At 35.6% G+C, this 20,741-nt stretch overlaps 1 protein-coding gene across 12 annotated transcripts in view; it reads left to right on the top strand.

The window, feature by feature from the left end:
* Positions 1-20,741, top strand: part of CLASP2 (cytoplasmic linker associated protein 2) — a 145,838-nt gene that overhangs the window by 89,015 nt on the left and 36,082 nt on the right. For 2 of the 12 annotated variants that reach the window (XM_057377112.1, XM_057377123.1), the window contains exons 17-24: positions 530-585; positions 1,758-1,928; positions 5,182-5,205; positions 7,957-7,974; positions 9,904-10,005; positions 15,094-15,264; positions 16,184-16,291; positions 20,037-20,099. In XM_057377112.1, the coding sequence (XP_057233095.1) occupies positions 530-585; positions 1,758-1,928; positions 5,182-5,205; positions 7,957-7,974; positions 9,904-10,005; positions 15,094-15,264; positions 16,184-16,291; positions 20,037-20,099 (713 nt within the window). The remainder of the gene's footprint in view (positions 1-529; positions 586-1,757; positions 1,929-5,181; positions 5,206-7,956; positions 7,975-9,903; positions 10,006-15,093; positions 15,265-16,183; positions 16,292-20,036; positions 20,100-20,741) is intronic. The other 10 variants (XM_057377115.1, XM_057377116.1, XM_057377118.1 and 7 more) reach the window with 7 other exon arrangements.

Raw genomic sequence — 20,741 nt, forward strand, 5'->3', positions numbered from 1 at the left:
GAATTATGGGAGCCTCTGTATTCCAACAGGAAATGGGGTCTAGCTGCTTGGAAGTTTCAACATTTCCTTTTTTAATTTGTARCTTAATTCTTGGGACATCTGGGACTGGAGGAGGCTTATGAGTTGGACACCTGTTTTTCTTGTTACTGCAGACACCACATAATGTCTTTCTTAAATAAAGCTTTTTGGGTAACTCCCACTGTTGTTGTTTGACAGCTGATTTATGAGATCAGCCGTGTGGTGAAGAGCTCATACTGACCACTGTAAATGTTTTTGTAACCAAGTCTGGAATGCCTGAACTTGGTTAGCAAAGTTTTCCTGTTGGTAGCTGAAGGATTAGTGCTTTGTCATAAAGGTGTAATTTTTATAAATTCTGGTTTTCATATMATTCTCTATTTAAAGTATTTATCTAAAATATGCTGAGAAGGTTGAAGGGGAGAAAGAACAAAATATTTTCTTCTCTTTTATTGTGATAAAAGAGATTTGCATCTGATGCATGAGATTTACTAGATTTATTGACTTTTTTCAGTCGGCCTCTATCTTCTAAATGGTCTGCAGCCAGCCCAGCAAGTCTTGCAGGCAGAGGTAAGGTGGTAGTCATGTAGTGTGCAGTGCACAGCTAATGTTCTTTCAATTAGRAGTTCTAAATGTAGCTTAAAATTTGACTGTCTCAGCATTTACCCTATTTCCAAGATAAATAATATTATATGTCACTATAAACTGTACCTGGAACTAAGATTGCCTCACACTSACTTCACATGTTATGTAGTTTCAGTTGTTCCAGTTTAGTATACTGACATAATTCAGTATTAATTGATCATATGTCCTGGAGTTCTGTCAAGGAGCAGTCAGTCTCAGAGAAACAAAACATTATACTTTGGTCTGTTCTTGACTTGGGTTTATAGCAATTGGAAATTAAAGACTCACTGTCTCTTTCATGTGTTCCCATGTAGCCGTTGCTCTTTCTAAATACATACATAAATAAAAAACAACAGCCAAACTAAACCACATATTTGTAAYTCAAAGAGTTTAATTATGTGTTTAGTTTTCAGAATTTAATGACTTCAATTTCTTTTCCCATAATGTCTTAGTAACTCTTGGAGAGTGAATCATTGATCTGCTTTTTACAAATGGAGTGTAATTGAGAGTCCTTCTTTTCTGGATATTGAAACTGATAAGGGGAGTTCAGAAGCCCTAAAACAATGGTTAAAATTAACTGATGTGAATAGCTAAAATTCAGTAAATAGTAGAAAATGAATATGAAAATACCCAAGATTAAACTCTTAAGGCATTTCAGAGGATGCATTCAGCTCACCTGTCTGTGGCTTTACCTTAGCTAAAGTGTGGGAATATTTSCTTCCTTCAGTATTTCAAGGAATGATGGGGGTTTTCTTATATTTGTGAAGTATTCAGTAATGTAATAAATCACACAAAGGTTTAGAATTATGTCATTTGTACTAGKGTGAGAACACACAGTTTGCATTAAATGATGGTAAAATTCAGTGCTGAATGAAGATAAACTCTAATGTAAAACAGACTGTCCTTTATATGAAGTTCATGGCAAGACCAGGTCTAGTTTGCTTTTTCATCTCAGTATTATTTGGTTTCATATTAGCTTTACTTACGCTTTTCTACGTAGTGTTCTGTGCTTTCTGCAAGCATGCTGCAGTAGTGGAAGATGAACCTCTTGAATATAATTCATTTTATTCAAATCAACTCATTTCTTTGGGTTTCTTTTTTGTTTTCTGTTGTGGCAGTTTCAGGCAGCAGCAAGGGCGTTCCAAGCCCGGGCACTCTGCAGAGGTCTCGCAGTGACATCGATGTGAACGCTGCTGCAGGCGCCAAAGCCCGCCACGCTGCTGGACAGACAGCTGGGGCTGGGCGCCTGTCAACAGCTGGGCTGCCCCCGGGATCCTACGCCTCCCTAGGTAAGGGAGCACCTTTGCAGTGCTCTCAGATATTTTTGTGATTTTCTTGATCAAAAAGTTACAGGACAGTACTCCTCTGTTTGAAAAATGGTCATAGTTTTTAGYTCTTTTGTCATACTGGAGTATGACAAAAGAGGAGGTGTTCTGACGTAAGTCACAAATTTTCTCAGATGCTTTATTTTTCTTGTGCTGGAAGAGTCCAGTGCAAAGAATGTGTCCATCCTTATGCTCTTTAAATGTCTTAATCTGGAACTAATAGTAAGTGTTGGAAGGAGTGGTACCTTTACGTAACAGCATGTGTGAGGGCTTTTGATTTTCRGTTTTTCTCAGTTCATCAGTTCATTCATCTACTGCTAAAGAGGTACCCTGGCAGTCAGAGGAAGCTTCCTTGTGAAATACAGAGGTGTTTCACACAATAACCTACAACACTGARTTCATTAATGTCTTCCTAAGGACATTGATGGAACTTGCCTATGTTTAATCTAGGTGAGAGTCTCCAGTGATSCTTGCTGTTAGACACAGAAAGTGTTATAAGTGGTGAGAGTGCAGAAAAGTATTTGATAATGGTGGTATGGATGCTAGAGTATCCACCAAGTGGGGATGCTAAAGGACTGTGAACATGTTTTTGTTCTATATTAGGTTATCCATTCTGTAGGAATAGCAGTGGGGGAAGAGCRGTTCAGTATTCACAAAACTGGTTTTTTCTTCTCAGCTTCTATGCCAGCTAGATCACCAAGGAGAGACATGTTCTAATGTCAGTATGGCTGTAGATGATCACAAGAGACAAAGAAAGCATGTAGTTCTTCTGATTTGAGTTACATTTGGGTAGATGTTAGCATACAGGTAGGCTTTGGTTTACAAAGGTTTTGGTTGTGCTTATTAAAATTAAAACTTGATTCTTTTTGTCATCGGGGCCCACTTGAAGTGGTTTGAACAGAGCTGATTTGAGTGTTAGCTTAGAGTGTGAGCATTCCCAGCTGGAAGGAATACTTGGTACTTGGAATAGCAGTTTTGGATGTGGGCTCCCTCTGGTGCCCACAGAGGGGGCAGCAGAGCCTGCTGAGTCGCAGGTGGACACCGACATGAGGCTGCTTGGTGGAGGGSATATGCTGGTGGTTCCCCAGGAAGTTGTGGATGCCCCATCCCTGACAGTGTTCAAGACTAGGCTGGATCAGGCTTGGAGTGMACTGCTCCAAAGGAAGGTGTGCCTGCCGACAGTAGGGGGCTTGGAACTAGGTGATCCTTAAAGTCCCTTCTGACCCAAACCATTCCATGGTTCTGGAAATCTCAGTTCCTCCTACCTTACTGCCTAAAAGACTGAAATATGTGGGATGATTATTTTCCAWGATCAGGGCATTGCCTTATGTGTTTTGATGTGCAACAGGTCGTATTTTGAACCTCAGACAAAGCTGGTGTTTAGAGAAGTAAAAATGGCACAGAGCATGGTGATAGAAGGAAAAGAGAAGTCAAATGGAAAAGRAAGAGGAGATCTTGCTCTTTTAATGTCTTCTTTATGTTGCTGAAATGAGGGTGCTGTGTTGTCTTAAGACACTCAGAGAAAATTAGCTCTTAATTGGAGTATTGGTTTGCTTTTAAAACATTTTAAGCACTATCTGATTCATGCCAAGAGTTTTGTAAGCAAGGGTTGAGAAGGGCACAGAGGTTTCCAATGAAGGGGGTTCATGCAGTAAAATAACAGAAATAGCTTATTCTCCTTGTAATTTATTGATTGGGTGAGTCAGGTTGGGGGAGAGGAATAACAAGCATTAAGTCCAGGTCATATTTGTTTGAAGGATTTGAGTTGCTGGAAGGCTTTACCTTGCCAGCAGATGCAATCACGTGTGGAGAACAGTATGATGGTCATCTGAAATGGCAAAATAATGTAATACTGGCGATGTGTAGTAAAAATCAAAACATAGTGKAGCTAGTGAAAGGGCAGTGGTAGTCAAGGAGACCAATGTTTGTTTACAGTCGCACAAAAGCGGTACTGCTTGATTGATCTTGGCTCAATCTCCTAACAGTTTTTTAACTGTTGTAAGGTAATTTAAATGGTACATACCATGTAGACAGTGTGACTGTTACTTGTCTGGCTGTGGATTAGCTTCAATATATTGTTTACTGTTAATTGTCTAAAGGTAACKGTAAAATGAATGGAGTGCGAGTCCGAGCAAGTGCCATGTTTCAGAAGATGGGCTAATTTGTAAAGTTCTTCCCTCTCTTCATTTTAAGGAGCTTATTTATAGTAGCCCCAATATGGAAAGTTAAATGACAGAACTGTCAAGATAATGCTGACCATGGTATGAAAAGACCTGGKCAACATTATTATATTTCCATAATGCTTTCCACTTACTTTAGGTGTTGCAGTCAGTACCAAAATAAATGACATTGTCTCCTAGAGCCTGAATTTRTTTTCATCCTGGCTTGCAGAGAARCATCCACCTTTTRCTTGCACAGCTACCAAAYTAAAAGCCTCAGAAGGCCAGAAGTTTATAAGCATAGYARTCTATAATTGGGTTGACCCATCYCTTCCCTTTTCATTATTAATAGAAGAACTCTTGCTTTGTTTATAATTTTTAAAGACTATTCTAGAAGCAGGAGGATGCTCTCTAGTTATTTCAAATGTTGACTATCTTTGACATCCTTAAGTATTAAATGTCCTTGTTGAGGAGGCTTGAGCTGTAATTTTATATATATCATGCTAAATATTTTAATTTTGATTGTTACTGTCAGAATATTTATGCACTACCTTCCAGCTGAACTGGTAAATATTTAATGTTTTTAGACTACAGTGAAACTTTGTCTCATTTGTCCTCTGTCTTAATTGTGCTTTTTTYTCCCCTCCTGTCTCTTACCTCAGGTGGGATTTCGTGCTCAGTAGCAAATTTCATAAGAAATATAAATATGTGGTTCAGTAATTACATAAATATGTACTGATGCTTCAGTAACTGTTTACACCAAGAATAAAACCATTTATACATGTTTTACTGTAAGGGTTTTCTCAAATCTGGGAAATACAGAGAGAATCAAAATCCCTGTGCAGGGTACTTGTACCCTCTTTTGTAATTTTGTACCTTGGACTGAGCAGCACCAACTGTGCTTAAGGTAGCTTATACATGCATTAATTAGATAAACATGTCTGCTGTATTTAATATTAATGTATTTTCCTCAATTAATGTTTTATGACTCTGCTGTGAACACCTTTATTCTAACACACTAAGTTTTCCATGTTTCTTTGCCTGCTTTTTCAACAAAGAGGATACTTCTGACAAGATGGATGGTAAGAAATTGTTTCGTCTGTCCTCTAATTCTATTAAGTATCTAATAAAGTATCTTTTATGTAAAAGTACTGATGTTTAATATATTTGTCTGTTCATTAACAAATTACTATGTTGTTTTTAYTAACTCCTGTGTAATCGTGATGTCTTGTTAAATGTATTATTGYTGTATTTGTCAATTTTGTGAATGTTTGGTCTGTATCAGCAACAGAAACATTATCAGAAATTTGGCATTACTCCTCTTTTTTWAAAAAAACCCTCTGATAATTACAAAGCCATTCTGTAATCATTGCATGCTGCTTTTTAACTAGTTAAATACATGCTTTCTAAATTAGTCTAGCTCCAGTGTATTCCCTAGATCTACATGTAAAGTCGATTTTTTTTTCTTGACAAAACAGCAGTGGGAGAGCAGAACATGCTTGACCACATAATTAAGTATTAAAAAAAGCAAAAACGAAACCTAAAATCTTCCTCTCAAGATCTAGCCTTTCTACAATGATTTGAAGTGCCTGTAAATTCTGTAAAACAGTGTAATTCTATTAAAAATCATTTGTAAAGATGACCTCCCTGTTAAAATAGCTTATCAAGAGTTCCATGTAAGTTTCAGCGCTTGCTTTTTCTTAATTTGCTGTTAGAAACACATGGAGGAACTGCAAAGCAGTTCAGTATCAGGCTTCTCATAGCAATTGTCTGTTTCAGATGTGTGCAAATAGTACTTCACATAAAGTGACAGAGTCCCAGCCTGATGCCTGGTTCTAGTTCTAATTCTAATTCTAGTTCTAATTTATTGCTTGGGAGTATTTAACAAGCACTTAACCAGTTTGCTGCTTACTTAATATTTTGTGCCACGTATTTATTAACTGTGCATGTTTCAAAGAATGAGTAGTTTATTAGAAGCAAATGTATCTCATAGAAATGAAAAGAGAGAGAAGGTAGATCTATAACCGGAATAAATTTAAAACACAGATGTTTCTTGAAAGAATTTGAGCTAGTTTTAAACGTTGAAGATGTCAAAACTAGTTTAAAGAAATGAGGATAGTAGAAGTCTGTATCACTTCTTTCCATATGATGCTTCCTTAGGCTACATGTAATAGGCTTTATTCATAGCTGTTTTTGCTAAATCTTGAGCTTTGCACATTGTCACCGGAAGTAAAGGTTCTTAGGGCTGTAGSTTTTTTCTCTTGTTCTGACCAGAAGTCACAGCTAATGATATGTTGCACATTTCTGCTTAAAAACAGCAAGGGAAGTGCTATGCAGTTGATCAGAGTAAAAGGGTGGGTTTTTTTCTAGAGGGTATCTGTAGCTATGATATGCAAGATGGAACACAGCTCACCAGCTGTGGTTGTGTGGTATAGCTGTTCCGATCTCATCACTACCACAAGGAACTAATCATTCTTCCTTTTCCTACTAACCTTGTCCACATGTTTTATGTCTTCTTTTGTTAGCACCTTGTGATATTCCATTATCAATTACTGTGGGTGAATAAAGGCCATAAAATAGATTTTGTACAAGTGACCTGTATTCTGTTTTTGGCTTGAGCTGCCATTGAGTGCTTAGCCATCCAGTGGTAGCACAAAGTTAAGAGGAAAGAGAAATAGGAGCATCTGTTAGCCTTGCTCAGGAGTTGCATGGATTCTGCCTTGCAATCTGGGTCTCTGGAAGAATGTTGGATTTGGAAGGGTAGCTCAAGGTTTGGGAGCTTGGTTTTTTTGTTTGGTTTTGGTTTTTTGCAAACTGGCAAATTTGATCTGGAAAACTTTGAGGCACTCCTACATGCCTATTACTGTAGTTGATTTTTGTGAAGAAGCATTAAAGTTTACAATGAACCAATTTTTTAGAGGGAGGTTTTGAAAATAGTTCCTTGAAGATACTGTAACATGAGAAAACCTTCCCAGCAAATCCTCTTAAGTTCAGGCGGGCCAAAGACACTAGCAGATGTTTTCATCATGATAGTTYTCTTGCAAGGCAGAAATGGCAGATAGATAGTGAAAATAAAAATGGAAGTACCATTTGATTTTTTTTTAGGGGCCTTTAACATTTTTATCATTACTACTATGTGTTTTATTCCATAATAAGATTTGTTTCAAAGGAGCTGAAAGGAAGGACTGCTGATTAGTCAGCTTCCCATCAGTTYCTAGGTACTGATGGGAAAAAGGCTTGTCTGATTCTCACATTGTCAAAAATCAAGCCTTGTTAAGCTTGGCATACTTGTTCAAGTGTGATCTGATTTCAGCAAGCTCATATTTCTTCCATGTCTCTGAGCAAGACTTAATCCTATGCATGTGTATCTTCAGAGTAATCACAGGCTTAWTTCAGAGAAATCCTCCTTGCTGGCAGTTCCTATCAAATTATCACTGTCYAGTGTGGGAAACAGTTTTTCTCTGAGGTTATATATAATAGTATGTTTCATATTACCAGAAGAGCTTGCATTACAATATTTTTAATGTCTGTTTTGATCTGTATATGTCATTTTGTTGACTGATCTCATAGATGTAACTTTTTCAGTTGAATTTTTTGTGTGTTTGTAGCAAGTATGGMAGGCAGTGCTGTGCATTGTGTTCTTGTAAATTGCTATCAGTGTAGTATGGATACTTTCTTGGTAATTTTACTTCAGTTATGGAGTTGGAACATAAAAACTTTAGCTCTCTTGACTTGTTAAAATTTGTCAAGATTCCCAAGATAATYTCAAAAAGGAATTTGAAAGATGTAGTATTGTTTGGAATATCATGTATTTTATTATTTCTTCTGTTTAGGAACAGCTTCTGAAGATGGTAAGAAACTACTTTGTTAGACTAGCTAATATTTTCAGCTTCATATTTTCATTGATACAAATGAAACTTTAAAARTAGAACATGGTGTTTCTGGGGCTTGTGGAGGTTCATAACAGACAGCTTATGCATCTAATACTTGGTTGTCATGTACTATTTTGAAAATTCTTTTGCTTTTATTTTAATTCTCAAGTACTCATCTGCAGTCTAAGTATCATTGCTTAATATTTCTACTGTGAAAATACAGSGGCTTTATAATTTTGCATTTTTGTTTTAAAGCAAATCTTGTCACAGTTTTCATCAAATGTGTTCATGCTCTGGGAAGCAGGTGCTGCTATTACTCATCTCTGTGAGACTYGGAAGCTAATTTTCAGTCTGTTATTAACATTTAAACCTGTCATTAGTGAATGGATGTAAGACTCCAAATTAGTTAACAGTTCATTTACCTCACAGACACAGACTGSTTTATTTTACGTTGATAAAACTGAAACAGGTTCCAAGTGATAATTTAACATAGTATTAAAATAGTGGCACTCTGTATTCCTAGGTTTTGGGCCGAATTCTGAATGCGATTACATGCTTTGCAGTCTCACAGCACTCAGTGGGAAAACATTGCCATTGCACAGGGATAACTAGTAGAGTTTGGGCTAGTTAATCTAACCATTCTTGCTTAGCCTGTTGTTTTCTAATAGTTTAGTTAATAACCTCCTTTATCCTGATTTTCTTCTTATAGACTCTCATCTGTGGCTATACCATCTACTTGGATGAATAATATTAACTTGGTTGGTCTCCAGATTCTGCTCTGGAAAGCCTCAAGAGGCTAGAACTAAGCAGTCTATGTACCTAATTCTTTTAGGTCAAATATTGACTCAGCATGTCTAGAAAAGATTTTAATTACGCTGTGTTTGAAAGTTTTGAGCTTGTTGAGCTAGATCCACCCTGTACTTTTTGAGGCTTGTTCTTGCAGCTTACAGAAATTWTGGTTAGCATGAGTTTGGGTTTGATTTCGTTTTTATGTTGTTTGARAGGTTGGCTTAGGAAATGTAGTGAGCAGCTCTACTACTTTCTTTTACAAATGATCTTCCAGTTGCCTATAATTCATCCAACTGGGGTCTTCCTCTCTTTCATAATTTATTTGTATRTGCTGGATGTTATGAGGAACATGACTAACAATGCATAAAGGTTTAACCAAACCCAAGAGAACTTATCATTTGCTATTTGGCATTCTAGAGAAAAGTGAATCTCTTGTTTTATTTGATGATAGTTAGTTCAATTTGTCACTTGCTTGGCTTTTCCATCTGTTGGGAAGAGTAGCATTTGTTTATATCATGATGTCACAAGAAGGGCTTCAGTGTGTTTAGTCTTTGCAAAGTGCTCTGAAAGGTTTGGGAAATCCTGTAGAACTCTTTATGACTGGCCAGGAAAGCAGCAGAATCTTCAGCAATAAAAAAGCTAGTGTTTAGATTTCTAAAATGAGTAATGAAGTTACGAAGAATGTTCAGGATCCTATACTGTAGTTTTATGACAGCAAAAGTATACTTACAAGCACAAGTAATCATGAGAAGACTGTACCTGATACAGCAAAATTAGTGTTTGCATTGCCTATTGTATTGGGTAAACTTCCCTTTTTTTTTAATGTAATCAACCTATATATGTAGGAAAGAAGAACTAGCTAGTCAGGCGAGGGTGTTGAAGGGGTAATGTGCAAATGGTTTGCTGAACCATGTGGCATCCTAGGGAGAAGTATTTTTTTTCCTCAGATACTAAATTCCTCAAGGTGTTCAAATTTCTACTAATTATCCCAAGTGAATTTTCACCAGTTGAGTTACATTGCGCTTCTTTTATCTGCAGAAACTTAAGAAAATRTTAGTAAATCCTAYTGATGCTCTGCTTTCTACCTGAATATGATTTAATGTCATTTTTCCTTTATAGGTCGTATACGATCAAAGCTCTCAACCCCTTCTGTTGGTATTGGAAATTCTAAAACAGATTCCAGAGGACGGAGTAGAACCAAAGTGGTGTCGCAATCTCAGCGTATGTATTTTCTGTTTATCAGTTATTCCTGATAGTAAAGAGGCTAAATGCTTAAGCATATTTTCATTGACCAATGGCTACAGTCAAAGTTAATCTAAAAAAAAAAAGCTACATACTGAGTTGTTGTTCTGTGCCTTAGGTTCATCATCGCCAGACCAAAATGAAGGTATTTTTTTTCAGTGTTTTGGGTCAGTGGTATTTGCATGCTTTTCTGATTCATGTTGTTTTTCTCTGGACAAAATAGTAGGTTAGGTCTTAGTTTGCCAATTAAATTAGATAATAAAGCAGGAAGTGAAATCTGTCCCTAAATTCTGTCTTCAGTTATAACTTCTCAACATTCTTTTCCCCCCTTTTCTGACCTCCCCAACATGAAAGGCCAGTAAACACAGATGAGTAATACAGAAGAATGGATAGGCTGAATGGTGTCYTCAGTGTTACCTGCAGCACCTAATTTTTCACTTTTAAAGAAGTCTTATTTTAGCCAGAAATACCCATTTTCACTTCCAACTAGTTACTGCTCTAGCTCTTGTATATAAACTCCTTCTTTTGTATTACAACTCTTGCCTTTAGAGTACACCTTGTTGGAGTGAAAATACTAAACCCTCACTTTACAATCAATTACTAGGCTTGTGTTGAGTCAGAGAGTTAAAACAAGCAATTTAATGTACGTCACCTAATCCACAGTAATTTTCTGTGTGTGTTTAGTAACCAAAGCAGATGTGACATTTTCTGTCTAGCCAAGCACTCGGTTCTTAATTAAAAAAACCTCATTACCTCACATTCTTTGGCACTGGCTGACCTGCAGCAGTTTAATCCACACATCTGATGTCTCCAAAAGACATTTTCTGACTAAATTTTAGCATTTTCAGATTCTTATCTTTGTCTAATTAAGTGAAATACAACTAAATTAATGAGGACAAAGTCACAGTAGAATTAAAATGAACTTCCCAACTGTATAATTTGTCAAGGTCTAATGTTCTAAACCCAGTAAATTTTACCAGATTTGAAATTTCCAATACAGTTACTTTGCTGTCRCTAACCATACCCACTTTCTTTAATAAAACCCCTTAATAATATGTTTAATGGCAGAAACATTTGTCTTCATAGCAGTGGCTGCATCTGATATAAATAGTATGATTTTAGAGGCTGAAAAAGCAGGTMGAAGAGGGTTTTTCTGTAGTTTGTTTTTTTTTTCTGTTTTACTTGAGTGTTTGCCATTCAGTTTTGCATTTCATTTTCCAACAAGTACAATTGGATCAAACCTGATCCAGTGTTTGCAGGTTTTGTGAAATAAAGTTTTCAAAMAATGTGAACAGATAAATAGAGCATACTAAAATCCAACACCTAATAACGGAAGTTTCCTTGAGAGCTTTGATAGTGCTCTAAACCCAGAAGGGAAATGAGAGCCTGAAAATGAGTCTAATTGTTGTCTGTGACAAAAGTCATGCAAAGCTTGTTTTACAGATGGCTATGCTGTATCATAAGCAAAGAATATGTGAATAATTTAAGAGGGAGGAAAGGTAAAGTTCCATCAAATCCCTTTTTCCCCTCTATGAAAAGCTATAAGCAGTGYTGGTAATAATTTTTTCATTAGTATTAGGAAAATTTGGCATTAAGCTTTTTGGAAATGCCTTCATACTTTGAATAAATTTGGTAAATTCTTAAAAAGTGAAGGTGTTTCATAAATGTCTGAAGGAGGGGGTAAATTTAGGTAGCAATAGAAGACTTTATTCATGATCATTGTCATATAATATTAATTAACTGTATATCCAGAGAAGCAAAATTAAGCCTTTTCAWTTTTTTTAGCTAATAATGACAGGGTTTTTTTTCATTTTTGAACAGTATTAATGTCTAAATAGATAAATTGATATTGAGATAACTAGATCGGACTACATGTGATGATGTGTGAAAATTAAATGCGTGAATGCATCTTTACAAGCCTTTTATTACTACTTCTGTTCAGAACCGATTGCTTCAAATAGCTCATTATAACCTGTCAGTGGGGGAGAACAAGAATTCTGAGATGTTTTAAGGAAGATAAACAGGGCAAATACAAATGGACAGGCGAAGGAGAATTCTCAGGCACTGTATGCCAGCTATTTGGGTGATGCTTCTTTATGTGACTGAAAATTTTCACAGCATTGTGTGAAGCGTGATGCTTGATGTTTCCATACAGGGGATTGTTTTAGTTCCCTAGCTTATATAATGAGAGAATAGCTTCATATTAGAGATAAGCTTTTCTTTCTTTCAAAACCACTGTAGCACAGATGCTTTTGTTAATTTTTGGGTTGCAGCTATCTTTYGTTCAAAAATCATTTTATGAAAGACTTGCAAATTTGAATGCTTTTACCAAAAATACTTTTTTAGGGTTTCAAAAGCCCTTTACTMTTCCTCTTCTATTTTTAAATTAACATAAAGTAAATGCTTCATTGTTTTATTCTTACCTATGGAAAAAAATGTAACATTTATTTCCTCTTCTTCCCAGTTTGGTTTTCAGGTAATTCAACTGGGTCTGCTGAAATTGCATTAGAGTTGTCATTCAGAGAATTTCTGAATGGAAACAAATTCTTACTTTTATACTCCATATTAATTTGAAAGAGGAAAACATAAAATTCTGTGCAAGTCTTTTCAGTTGTGCCATTGTGAATTTGGTTTTTTTGTTTTGGTCATCCACTGCACTTGCAGCTCAGTTCCTTTACTGTTGTGTCTCAAAAAAAAAAGTTTTGATCTTGTGTGTAATTTTTGTTCAGCTGTTGAACTTCTTGAGCCTTTTTGGCAGTGTAATATTCTTTTCAAGTAATATGCGGGCTACAGTTTCATGCTTAATTGAAATTTAATTCTTCAGTGTTGAGTTGTTGATTGGAAAGCTGAAGAATTGTAATTTGCTTGTGCAGCTTTGCTTCATCTGCTTTGTACATAGCATCTGAATTTAATTCTTCAATTGTGGAAGCTACTTAATAGCACTGCTTTAGCGTAACCCCCTTGTGGCTCTTTTTCCTGTGTGAAATGACTAAAGCTTTCTTATTTCCATTTGCCATTCATTTTTTAATCTGCTCTGCTCCCTCCCTCTTCACGGATTATAAATCCCTACCCTAATYCTGCCTTTACACTTGTTCAGGATCACAGTCTGCTAACCCCATTGGTGGTAAGAGTCTACAGAATTCATGTATACATCATTGTTTGATCACCTGTTTGACATACCTCATTTAAGGACCCTATTCAGCAGAAATTCTGGCTGCCTTTTTTCCATATGCTGCACGTAACTTAATTGGGTGTAATCTTTATGTAAGAAACCAGGAGAGATCGGAAGAGTGTCATTTTGGAATAGTGCCTTAGTAATCTTTCTTTCATCATTCAGTGCACTTAGATCTGCTGGTGGTGGTAGTACTGAAAGAGTATGCCAGTGCTCTTACTAGCTTAGTATTTGCAGGATATTTAGCTACTTTTGGTTTATTTTCACTGCAGTGGTACACTTTGCTGGTGTGACTGTACAAAGATTAAATAAAGTATTAGAATGAGAGGTTACATTTCTTCTGAATATTCTGAGTAAGTTTTTCAGGTTCCTGACCTATTGAAGAAAATCTACAAGTCTCCAGCACAGTGGAACCTTTTACAATATTTTTGTTGTTTTTTAAAGAGGAACAGAGCAGGAAGAAAGCATAGTAATATCAGGTCTAAGTTGAAATACTTTGATATGAAGGATATGTCAAACTCCTAATTTTTGCAGACCACAGCAGTTTTATAGGTTTGCTTATTCTTTTGTTGCTATGGAAGTTGTGCTTATTTTTTTCCAGGCTGTGTAGTATTTTATTTTTCATTTCTGCTGAATAGGTCCCTAGTTTGGAAAAGAGATTTTGCTAAGTAATCATTTCAAGTTTGAATTCAAACAATGAATCTGAAAGTATATGCATGGTACGTTGTTTTAGATTGCTCTCTTCCACCCAGCATATATTTTATTTTGTTTGGGATTTTGTTTCATTTTCCATAAAGACAAGCTTTACTCAACTTGTATCTTTTTTTCAGTGTGCCTCATTGACAAGTAACCCATGAAATTCACTTGAAAAGTTGCATGTTGTCTGTAAATCTGATAGCATCACTGTGGTCATACAGTTACCTGAYTGTATTTTAAAGATTAATGAAGGGTTCAAATCTGTATGTAATTATTCTTTGGTTGAAATTCTGTTTTGCTTTTAATGTGGTCATATTTATTGAATTTTACAGCTGGAAACAATCAGCTGGTGATATAAATCAGTCACAGCTAGGGAAGAATGTGTTCTTTGTTAAGACTTAGAACTTAAATGTTCTGTTACTGAAATATCAAAATTAAAGATGAGTGACTACAGTTTCTGGTAGAGATACAGTATCTTGAACCTCAGTAGTACTTYGTAATATGCGGTTTTAATTAGCAGAATTTAGAAGATACTTAAATATGTCTTAATTTTTTAGCTGAATAAACCTAGTTCAAGATTTTCTGTAATTTGTGGGGTAACCTCCACAGGAAATGTACACSGATATTTTTTGTCTTCAGTCACATTTTATTTAATAATGTTAGAATAATGCTTGAAGACCCCATGCTTTTAAAAGCAAGGAAGAAGATTTTAAATGTTAGGAAAATCACATTATTTGATTATAGCATTGGTTGCTTTGGAAAAGCTGGGATAGTTACGAAATCATACTCTGAAGTTGCTCCCTTTAGCTTTCTAACAGGTTGGTTTGTTTTTCTTTATTAATAGAAAATGCGATTAGTGAGACCACATAGTTTAAAAAAAAAAATGAACACAGCAGTGTTCATATTAGGGACCATGGAACTCTTGATGAATTCCAGAAATAATAATTGTGGTTTCTTGAGCCTATATCATGCTAAATATCATGTCAAATGCTTCCTTGCATTGGTAATTTTAACTACCTTGGATGYAGTACTGTAAGAACTTGGACCAGGGCATTCTATTTCATGTTTTTACCTTGTAAGTTTTTCCTGATCATTTCAATCTACTACCACCTTCCTACTAACTTCAGATATTATTTTCTTTTTAACCATGATTGTTTATCCACTATGCCATTACTAATATTTATTCATTTTACCTTCAGCTGGCAGTAGATCTGGGTCTCCTGGAAGAGTTTTGACAACAACCACACTTTCCACTATGAACACAGGAGTTCAGAGGGTGTTGGTGAATCCTGCAGCTGCACAAAAACGGAGCAAAATCCCACGAAGTCAGGGGTGCAGTAGAGAAGCTAGTCCTTCTAGGTTGTCAGTAGGTAAGAATCACCAAATAACTCTTGGTTTCTTTATAGCCTTTAAGTGTTGGTTGTCTACAGCTGGTATTTAGTTATAGGTGGATGAAAGAAARTAGAATACATCCTGATAATCTAAAATGTGGCTGTTTTCTGAAGCTAGTGTCTGATATACAGGACAGTTTTAAATTGAAGCTGAAACTTGAAATTTTTGTTGTCAGAATGTAGTAGTTGTTCTTTCCCTCACCTTTCTTTATTCCTTCTCTTTTTTCACTTCATGCCCAAAATACCTGTATCCATTGAATGAAAGTGTGATACCATTTTGAAAGTATGTTCTTCATTACTTCRTGTCTTCTGTGTGTGTGTGCGCGCATGTGTATAATTCTGTGACACTAAAATGAAAGTTACGCGTCTTCATCTTCAAAGTAGAATCTGATTACATTTTATTGCAAATTATATTATTGAAAAATAGCTGTTGATTTTAATTGTATTGATTCTGTTCTTTGTATTGTTGATTTTTGTTATAGCTACATAATGTTTTTATTTTCCTTCTTTAGAAAGCTGTGGGGTTTTCCATTGACACTACTCTACTGTTGATTAACTTGATCTTGAGCACAAATTCTGAATCATTACTGAATGTTGCTTGTTTTTTCTCCATACTTTCCAAAAGGTCTTTCAGCCATTCTGTAAAGAATAAGTCAATTTCCATTTTAAGCTGTGCAAAGAAATAATTTCATTGAACTGGCTACACTTAGAGTAATCCAGCACAATCAATAAAGTCTGTAAAAAAGGTTATGACTTAAAATGCAACATAATCATCAATATCTTTTCTTAAAAATGCGTCTTTGATCTTACTGCGAAACAGAATTGCATTAAAACTGCAACTTTTCTTATGTCTTCTCCCTTCTGTGCTGCTGTTTGTCTGCACCCTGAATCATACTAGCGCGAGGCAGCCGCATTCCTCGGCCTAGTGTGAGTCAGGGCTGCAGTCGGGAGGCCAGCCGTGAAAGTAGCAGGGACACGAGCCCTGTCCGCTCTTTCCCACCCCTTGGTAAGTACTYGGAGCCCCTTGTCGTGCATGGCTGTCCTTGCCCTTCCTCATKTGCGCCTAACGAATCTGTGCCTCCTTCATTTAGCTTTGTAGCTGGCCACCATGTTCTCCCTTTGGCTCTCTCCCCACTCACCCCGATGGAGAACTGATCAATGTGTGAATGGGTTGCACACTGGGAAAATACACACTTTGCTAGTGTCAGTCTGAAGTACCAAGTCTAGAAAGGTGTGTCATCCAGATGCCTCTTTCGAAAAGGCACTCCTGGTTTTGAAAATTTTATTGAAGTTGTGTGTTTCTCTTTTCGTTGCAGCACTCATTGCTTGGGTACTTGAGTGCAGGGTGAGCTGTTGCTCAAAATTACCTACCTAGTCGATGAATCATTTGGTGTATGTAAGAAGAAAATTCACTTAATTGTGTCCCCTTAACTGTATGGTCAGCAGCTTATTGGTCTGACACAAATCACAAGATTTTATAAGATTGTCAAGGTSTTTCTGAGATGTCAATGAGGCATAAGAACAATAGTTTATAATTGACATGTTGTTGGTTTAAGATTAGGGATGGCTCTCATCTCCATGTATCCTTGTCAAGGTTACTGCAAAGTAAATTTTGGTTAAAGTAGTTTTGCATATTAGGTTTGTGAGTTGGGAGGTTTTTTTGATTCTTTGGTAATACCAAACTCTTTCTGTGCAATTGTATCTGAAACAGATCTTTTTTTGATGTTACCTTTGTCTGAAATAGTCTTCAGTGTGTATCCTTTTTATTTGGTTTGTTCAGTGTAGCTTGCAGTTAATGATTTTATAATACTAGCTGTTAAATATAGTCCAAAAATAGTAAATCTTGGTTTTCTATCTCAAATTGAGGCACCCAACTGTACTCCTAATTAGCACTGGACATATGTTGTGGTCTGTTAGGGCTTCCTGCCAGCCRTGGTTTTATTGGGAGAGTACAGATTAATGGAATGAAAGCTGTTTCAATAACTAATGCTAGTTTGCCCAGATGCTGYTTCATTGGGAAGTGATACTAAAAGTAAATGCTATGCAGTTTCCATTAGGAGACTTGTATCTTTTTTTCTAAAACACAGATGAAAGATTGTGTTGAAGTATGCGCGTACCTTCCATTCTTTTTTTAAAAAGGGTGTTTAGCAGAACTCTTTGTCCATCTTTTGCTGCCTTACAGCTTGATTTGAATTGCATGGACACAAGATCAGATTTACATCTTGTAATGGGTCAAGTGCTTGTCATCTGAAGAGCTGTGTATTAATACCACAAGACGTGTTGCTGGGATAAATGCCACTGGAGGGGTTTTTCTAAGTGATGTAGTTCAGTTTTATAATTCAGATATCAAAACAAGTACCTATACTAGTGAAATAGGTGGAATTGTTTGATAGTGCAGAAAATGCAAAGTAACATGTATAGGAATCCAACATTGGTTTAAAAAAGAAAAGGCAATTATACTTGGAAGAAATTAAGATTCCTTTTAGGATGACATTTGATTTGAATTATTAAAATGGCATTCAGTGTTTTGTTGGACCAGTTTTATCTTACAGGATGCTATTAATTTTTACCAAAAATACCAGATTTAGTGTTTTTCAGGAAAAAAGTGAAAGATGAAATAAGGCTAATTCAGCTCTGTGTAGCTAGASACAGTTTGACTTGAAGTTGAAGAGGGGAATGTAACTTGCATTGTATCTCATTCTCAGCACAGATATTTTTGCTTACAGATGCAAATAAAATAAAAATGGATTTAACCCCCTTTAAGGTRTAAAATGACCTAAATGCTACATAAYTGTGTCACTGTATACATTGGTATGAAGTGTTTATGTMATCTCATATCTCTGTATAATGTTATAAACTGGGAGATAAGAACCAKTGAGAAGCAAGGGATTTGTAATTTATATAGATGTGTCTATTTTTGTTAAATATAGTTAGTATTAGATATCAGACCAGTATAATGTCTGTATTTTAGTTAAGAAGTTTAGTTCATTTGAAGTCTTAATTTGATTCATCCTTTAAAAAAAGGAAAAGTCAAAAGTAATTACTTGATGATTTCTGCAGTTTGAATATACAAAGAATATTCTTGAAAATATGTTTTGGAATGAGATACGTTTCACCCAAGGCAAAGTGCTTTTTTCACTGTCTTAAAATCTTGTCTAGCATATTTCAAATGTATATAGGGGCAGGAATCATTTCAAGTTACTTGCCTGAAGTTTGAATTTTTAATTTTCAGTTGTACCTTTCAGGGCTCATTGATGGAAAGTAATGGAAAGGTTTATCCTATTAATGCTTGTGTATTAAGAGCTGTCAGCTGTGATGTCTGTATTGTGACATCCTCAATCCTGTCTCCTTTTCCATGCCGAGATTCACTTTCTGAAGAACCAAATATTCCACAAAGCATTAGTTTCAARATAAAATGCCCTAGCCAAATATCTTCATGCAGGATTAATTAGAAATAAAGTRTATCACTGTACCTTATGTAAGGAGTGGAGAAATTAATGTGGAAAGACTGTGTTGTTTCTGGGGTCTTTATGGGACTTAATATCATTATGGAGTGCACTCAGGTTAAAAGGTGTGCTTCCCCAAATGTCATTTGGTCCATGTTAGTGTTATGTGATTCAAATCAGACTCTTAAATGGCCTTTGTTAATCAGAGAAAAGAACTATTAGTTTTCTTCCTGGTTTCTATTTATGCTACTTTATGTACTCAAAAAGTGAAAAATATTTGCATTTACAGTTATATATTAAATCATAAGATTATATCTCGGATTTATGCCACTGTGGGTGGACATTTGAATTCAAGTTAAAATTGTCATTTTTGTGGCAGTGAAATGCTAACTTGAATGAACTGAAGAAAGAAGGTGAATTGTTTAAAAACACATTTCGTATTAAAATTGCTTATTTCAAGAAAGAAAATACTAGCAATGGTGAGTCAGCTACTTCAGAATTGCTGAAAACCAGAATTGCCAAAAACAGGTTGCACAAGGAGMGGGATACTGAGTTTTATTCAGAAATCCTTGAGGATCTTCAGTTTCCATAACCTTAAAGAATCTGAATGAGCTGTAGTAATTGTGTTTCAATTTCATATTTTATTTATGTTTGTTATTTATTATGAATAAAACAGTAAGTATGTGAATCATTAATTGCTTTGACTTATGTTAAAATTTTAATTATAATTGGATTATTTGAACTTTGATTTACAYAGTGGTGAGTTTTAACTGAGGTTGAGTTGTTTGCAGCGTAGGCAAGAATTCAAGTGTGTACAAATTGTCAGCTGCCAACCCAGTGGGTTTGTGCAGGGGGCACTTTTTTGCAGATAATGTTTCATGTGTGAGCTCTGGCTCTGACTCGAGCACACAGAATTTAGTTAAGTCTATGGTGCAAGATCAGTTTCAGTGCACTGATAATTTGTTAGGTATTTGTCATGATTCTGTTTGTGTGTGGGTGTGTGCATGTGTGTCTGTGCACCTTTTCTTCTTTGAACTTAAACGTTCTTGCTTTTAACCTGCTCTTAATCTTTTAAATTACAAAAAAAATATGCATGAAATATCCATTGTACATAAACCTATGTAATCATACTCTGTATAATACAATCAAAGAACTTCCCTGAAGATTTTTGCTTCTGTTTAATACTCAGTTTCTTGCGCTTTAACTGAATATTTTTCWTAAATATTCTCTTGTTCATCTGAGCAAGTATTGCAGCACTTTGTTTCCATGGTCATAGATAGGGTTTATTTAATCCTGTTATTGCAGCTTCCAGACATCACTCCAGATCCACTGGTGCCCTCTACGCTCCTGATGCTTATGGGGCCACAGGTGAAGGATGAGTACCCTTTGCTGTCATCTGTGCAGTCATCCTGGATTTTTTTTTCCCACCCACTTGATTATTTTCATAGTTCAGTTTTAGAAAGCATTATTTATATTAATTTGAGTTTTGTGGTTTTAATAATCCAGATAGATGTGTTTATGTTGCTAGATTTTATCTCTACCCTCATCCTCCGATATTAGTTCTTTTTTCTTTAACATGTTTTTATTTGCAGAAGACCTTTTTTTAGTTTTCCATGTTTTTAGTATTTGTAGAGCATTCTTTATGCATGTAGTTTTCTAATCAACAATTTCAGTAGCCTTCCTATGATATTAGCTTTCTTTCTAAATGAAAACAAAAACCCAAAATGAAGAAGACACTATTAAAAAAAAAAAAAAAGGCAACGCTTCTTTCAGATAAAACCATTATTTTGTTGGGGTTTTTTTCCATGTGATATTGGAGCAGAATGTTTGTAGGTGACTGGTTTTTTTTTTACTTGAATTCTTAATTTTGTCTGTACCACTAAAGACTTCAGAATAAAAATGGTTATTTTATCCTCTRCATCGTTAATTAAAAATGTTAAACAAATGCTTTTCTTCTGCTTGGGTTTTTATAAGTGAGCATGGTATTTACATCCCAGCTTTCTATTCTGA

This window comes from Malurus melanocephalus, unplaced genomic scaffold, assembly GCF_030028575.1.
Source record: "Malurus melanocephalus ecotype Western Australia unplaced genomic scaffold, MMel_1.1 scaffold_300, whole genome shotgun sequence".
Taxonomy (NCBI): Eukaryota; Metazoa; Chordata; class Aves; order Passeriformes; family Maluridae; genus Malurus; species Malurus melanocephalus.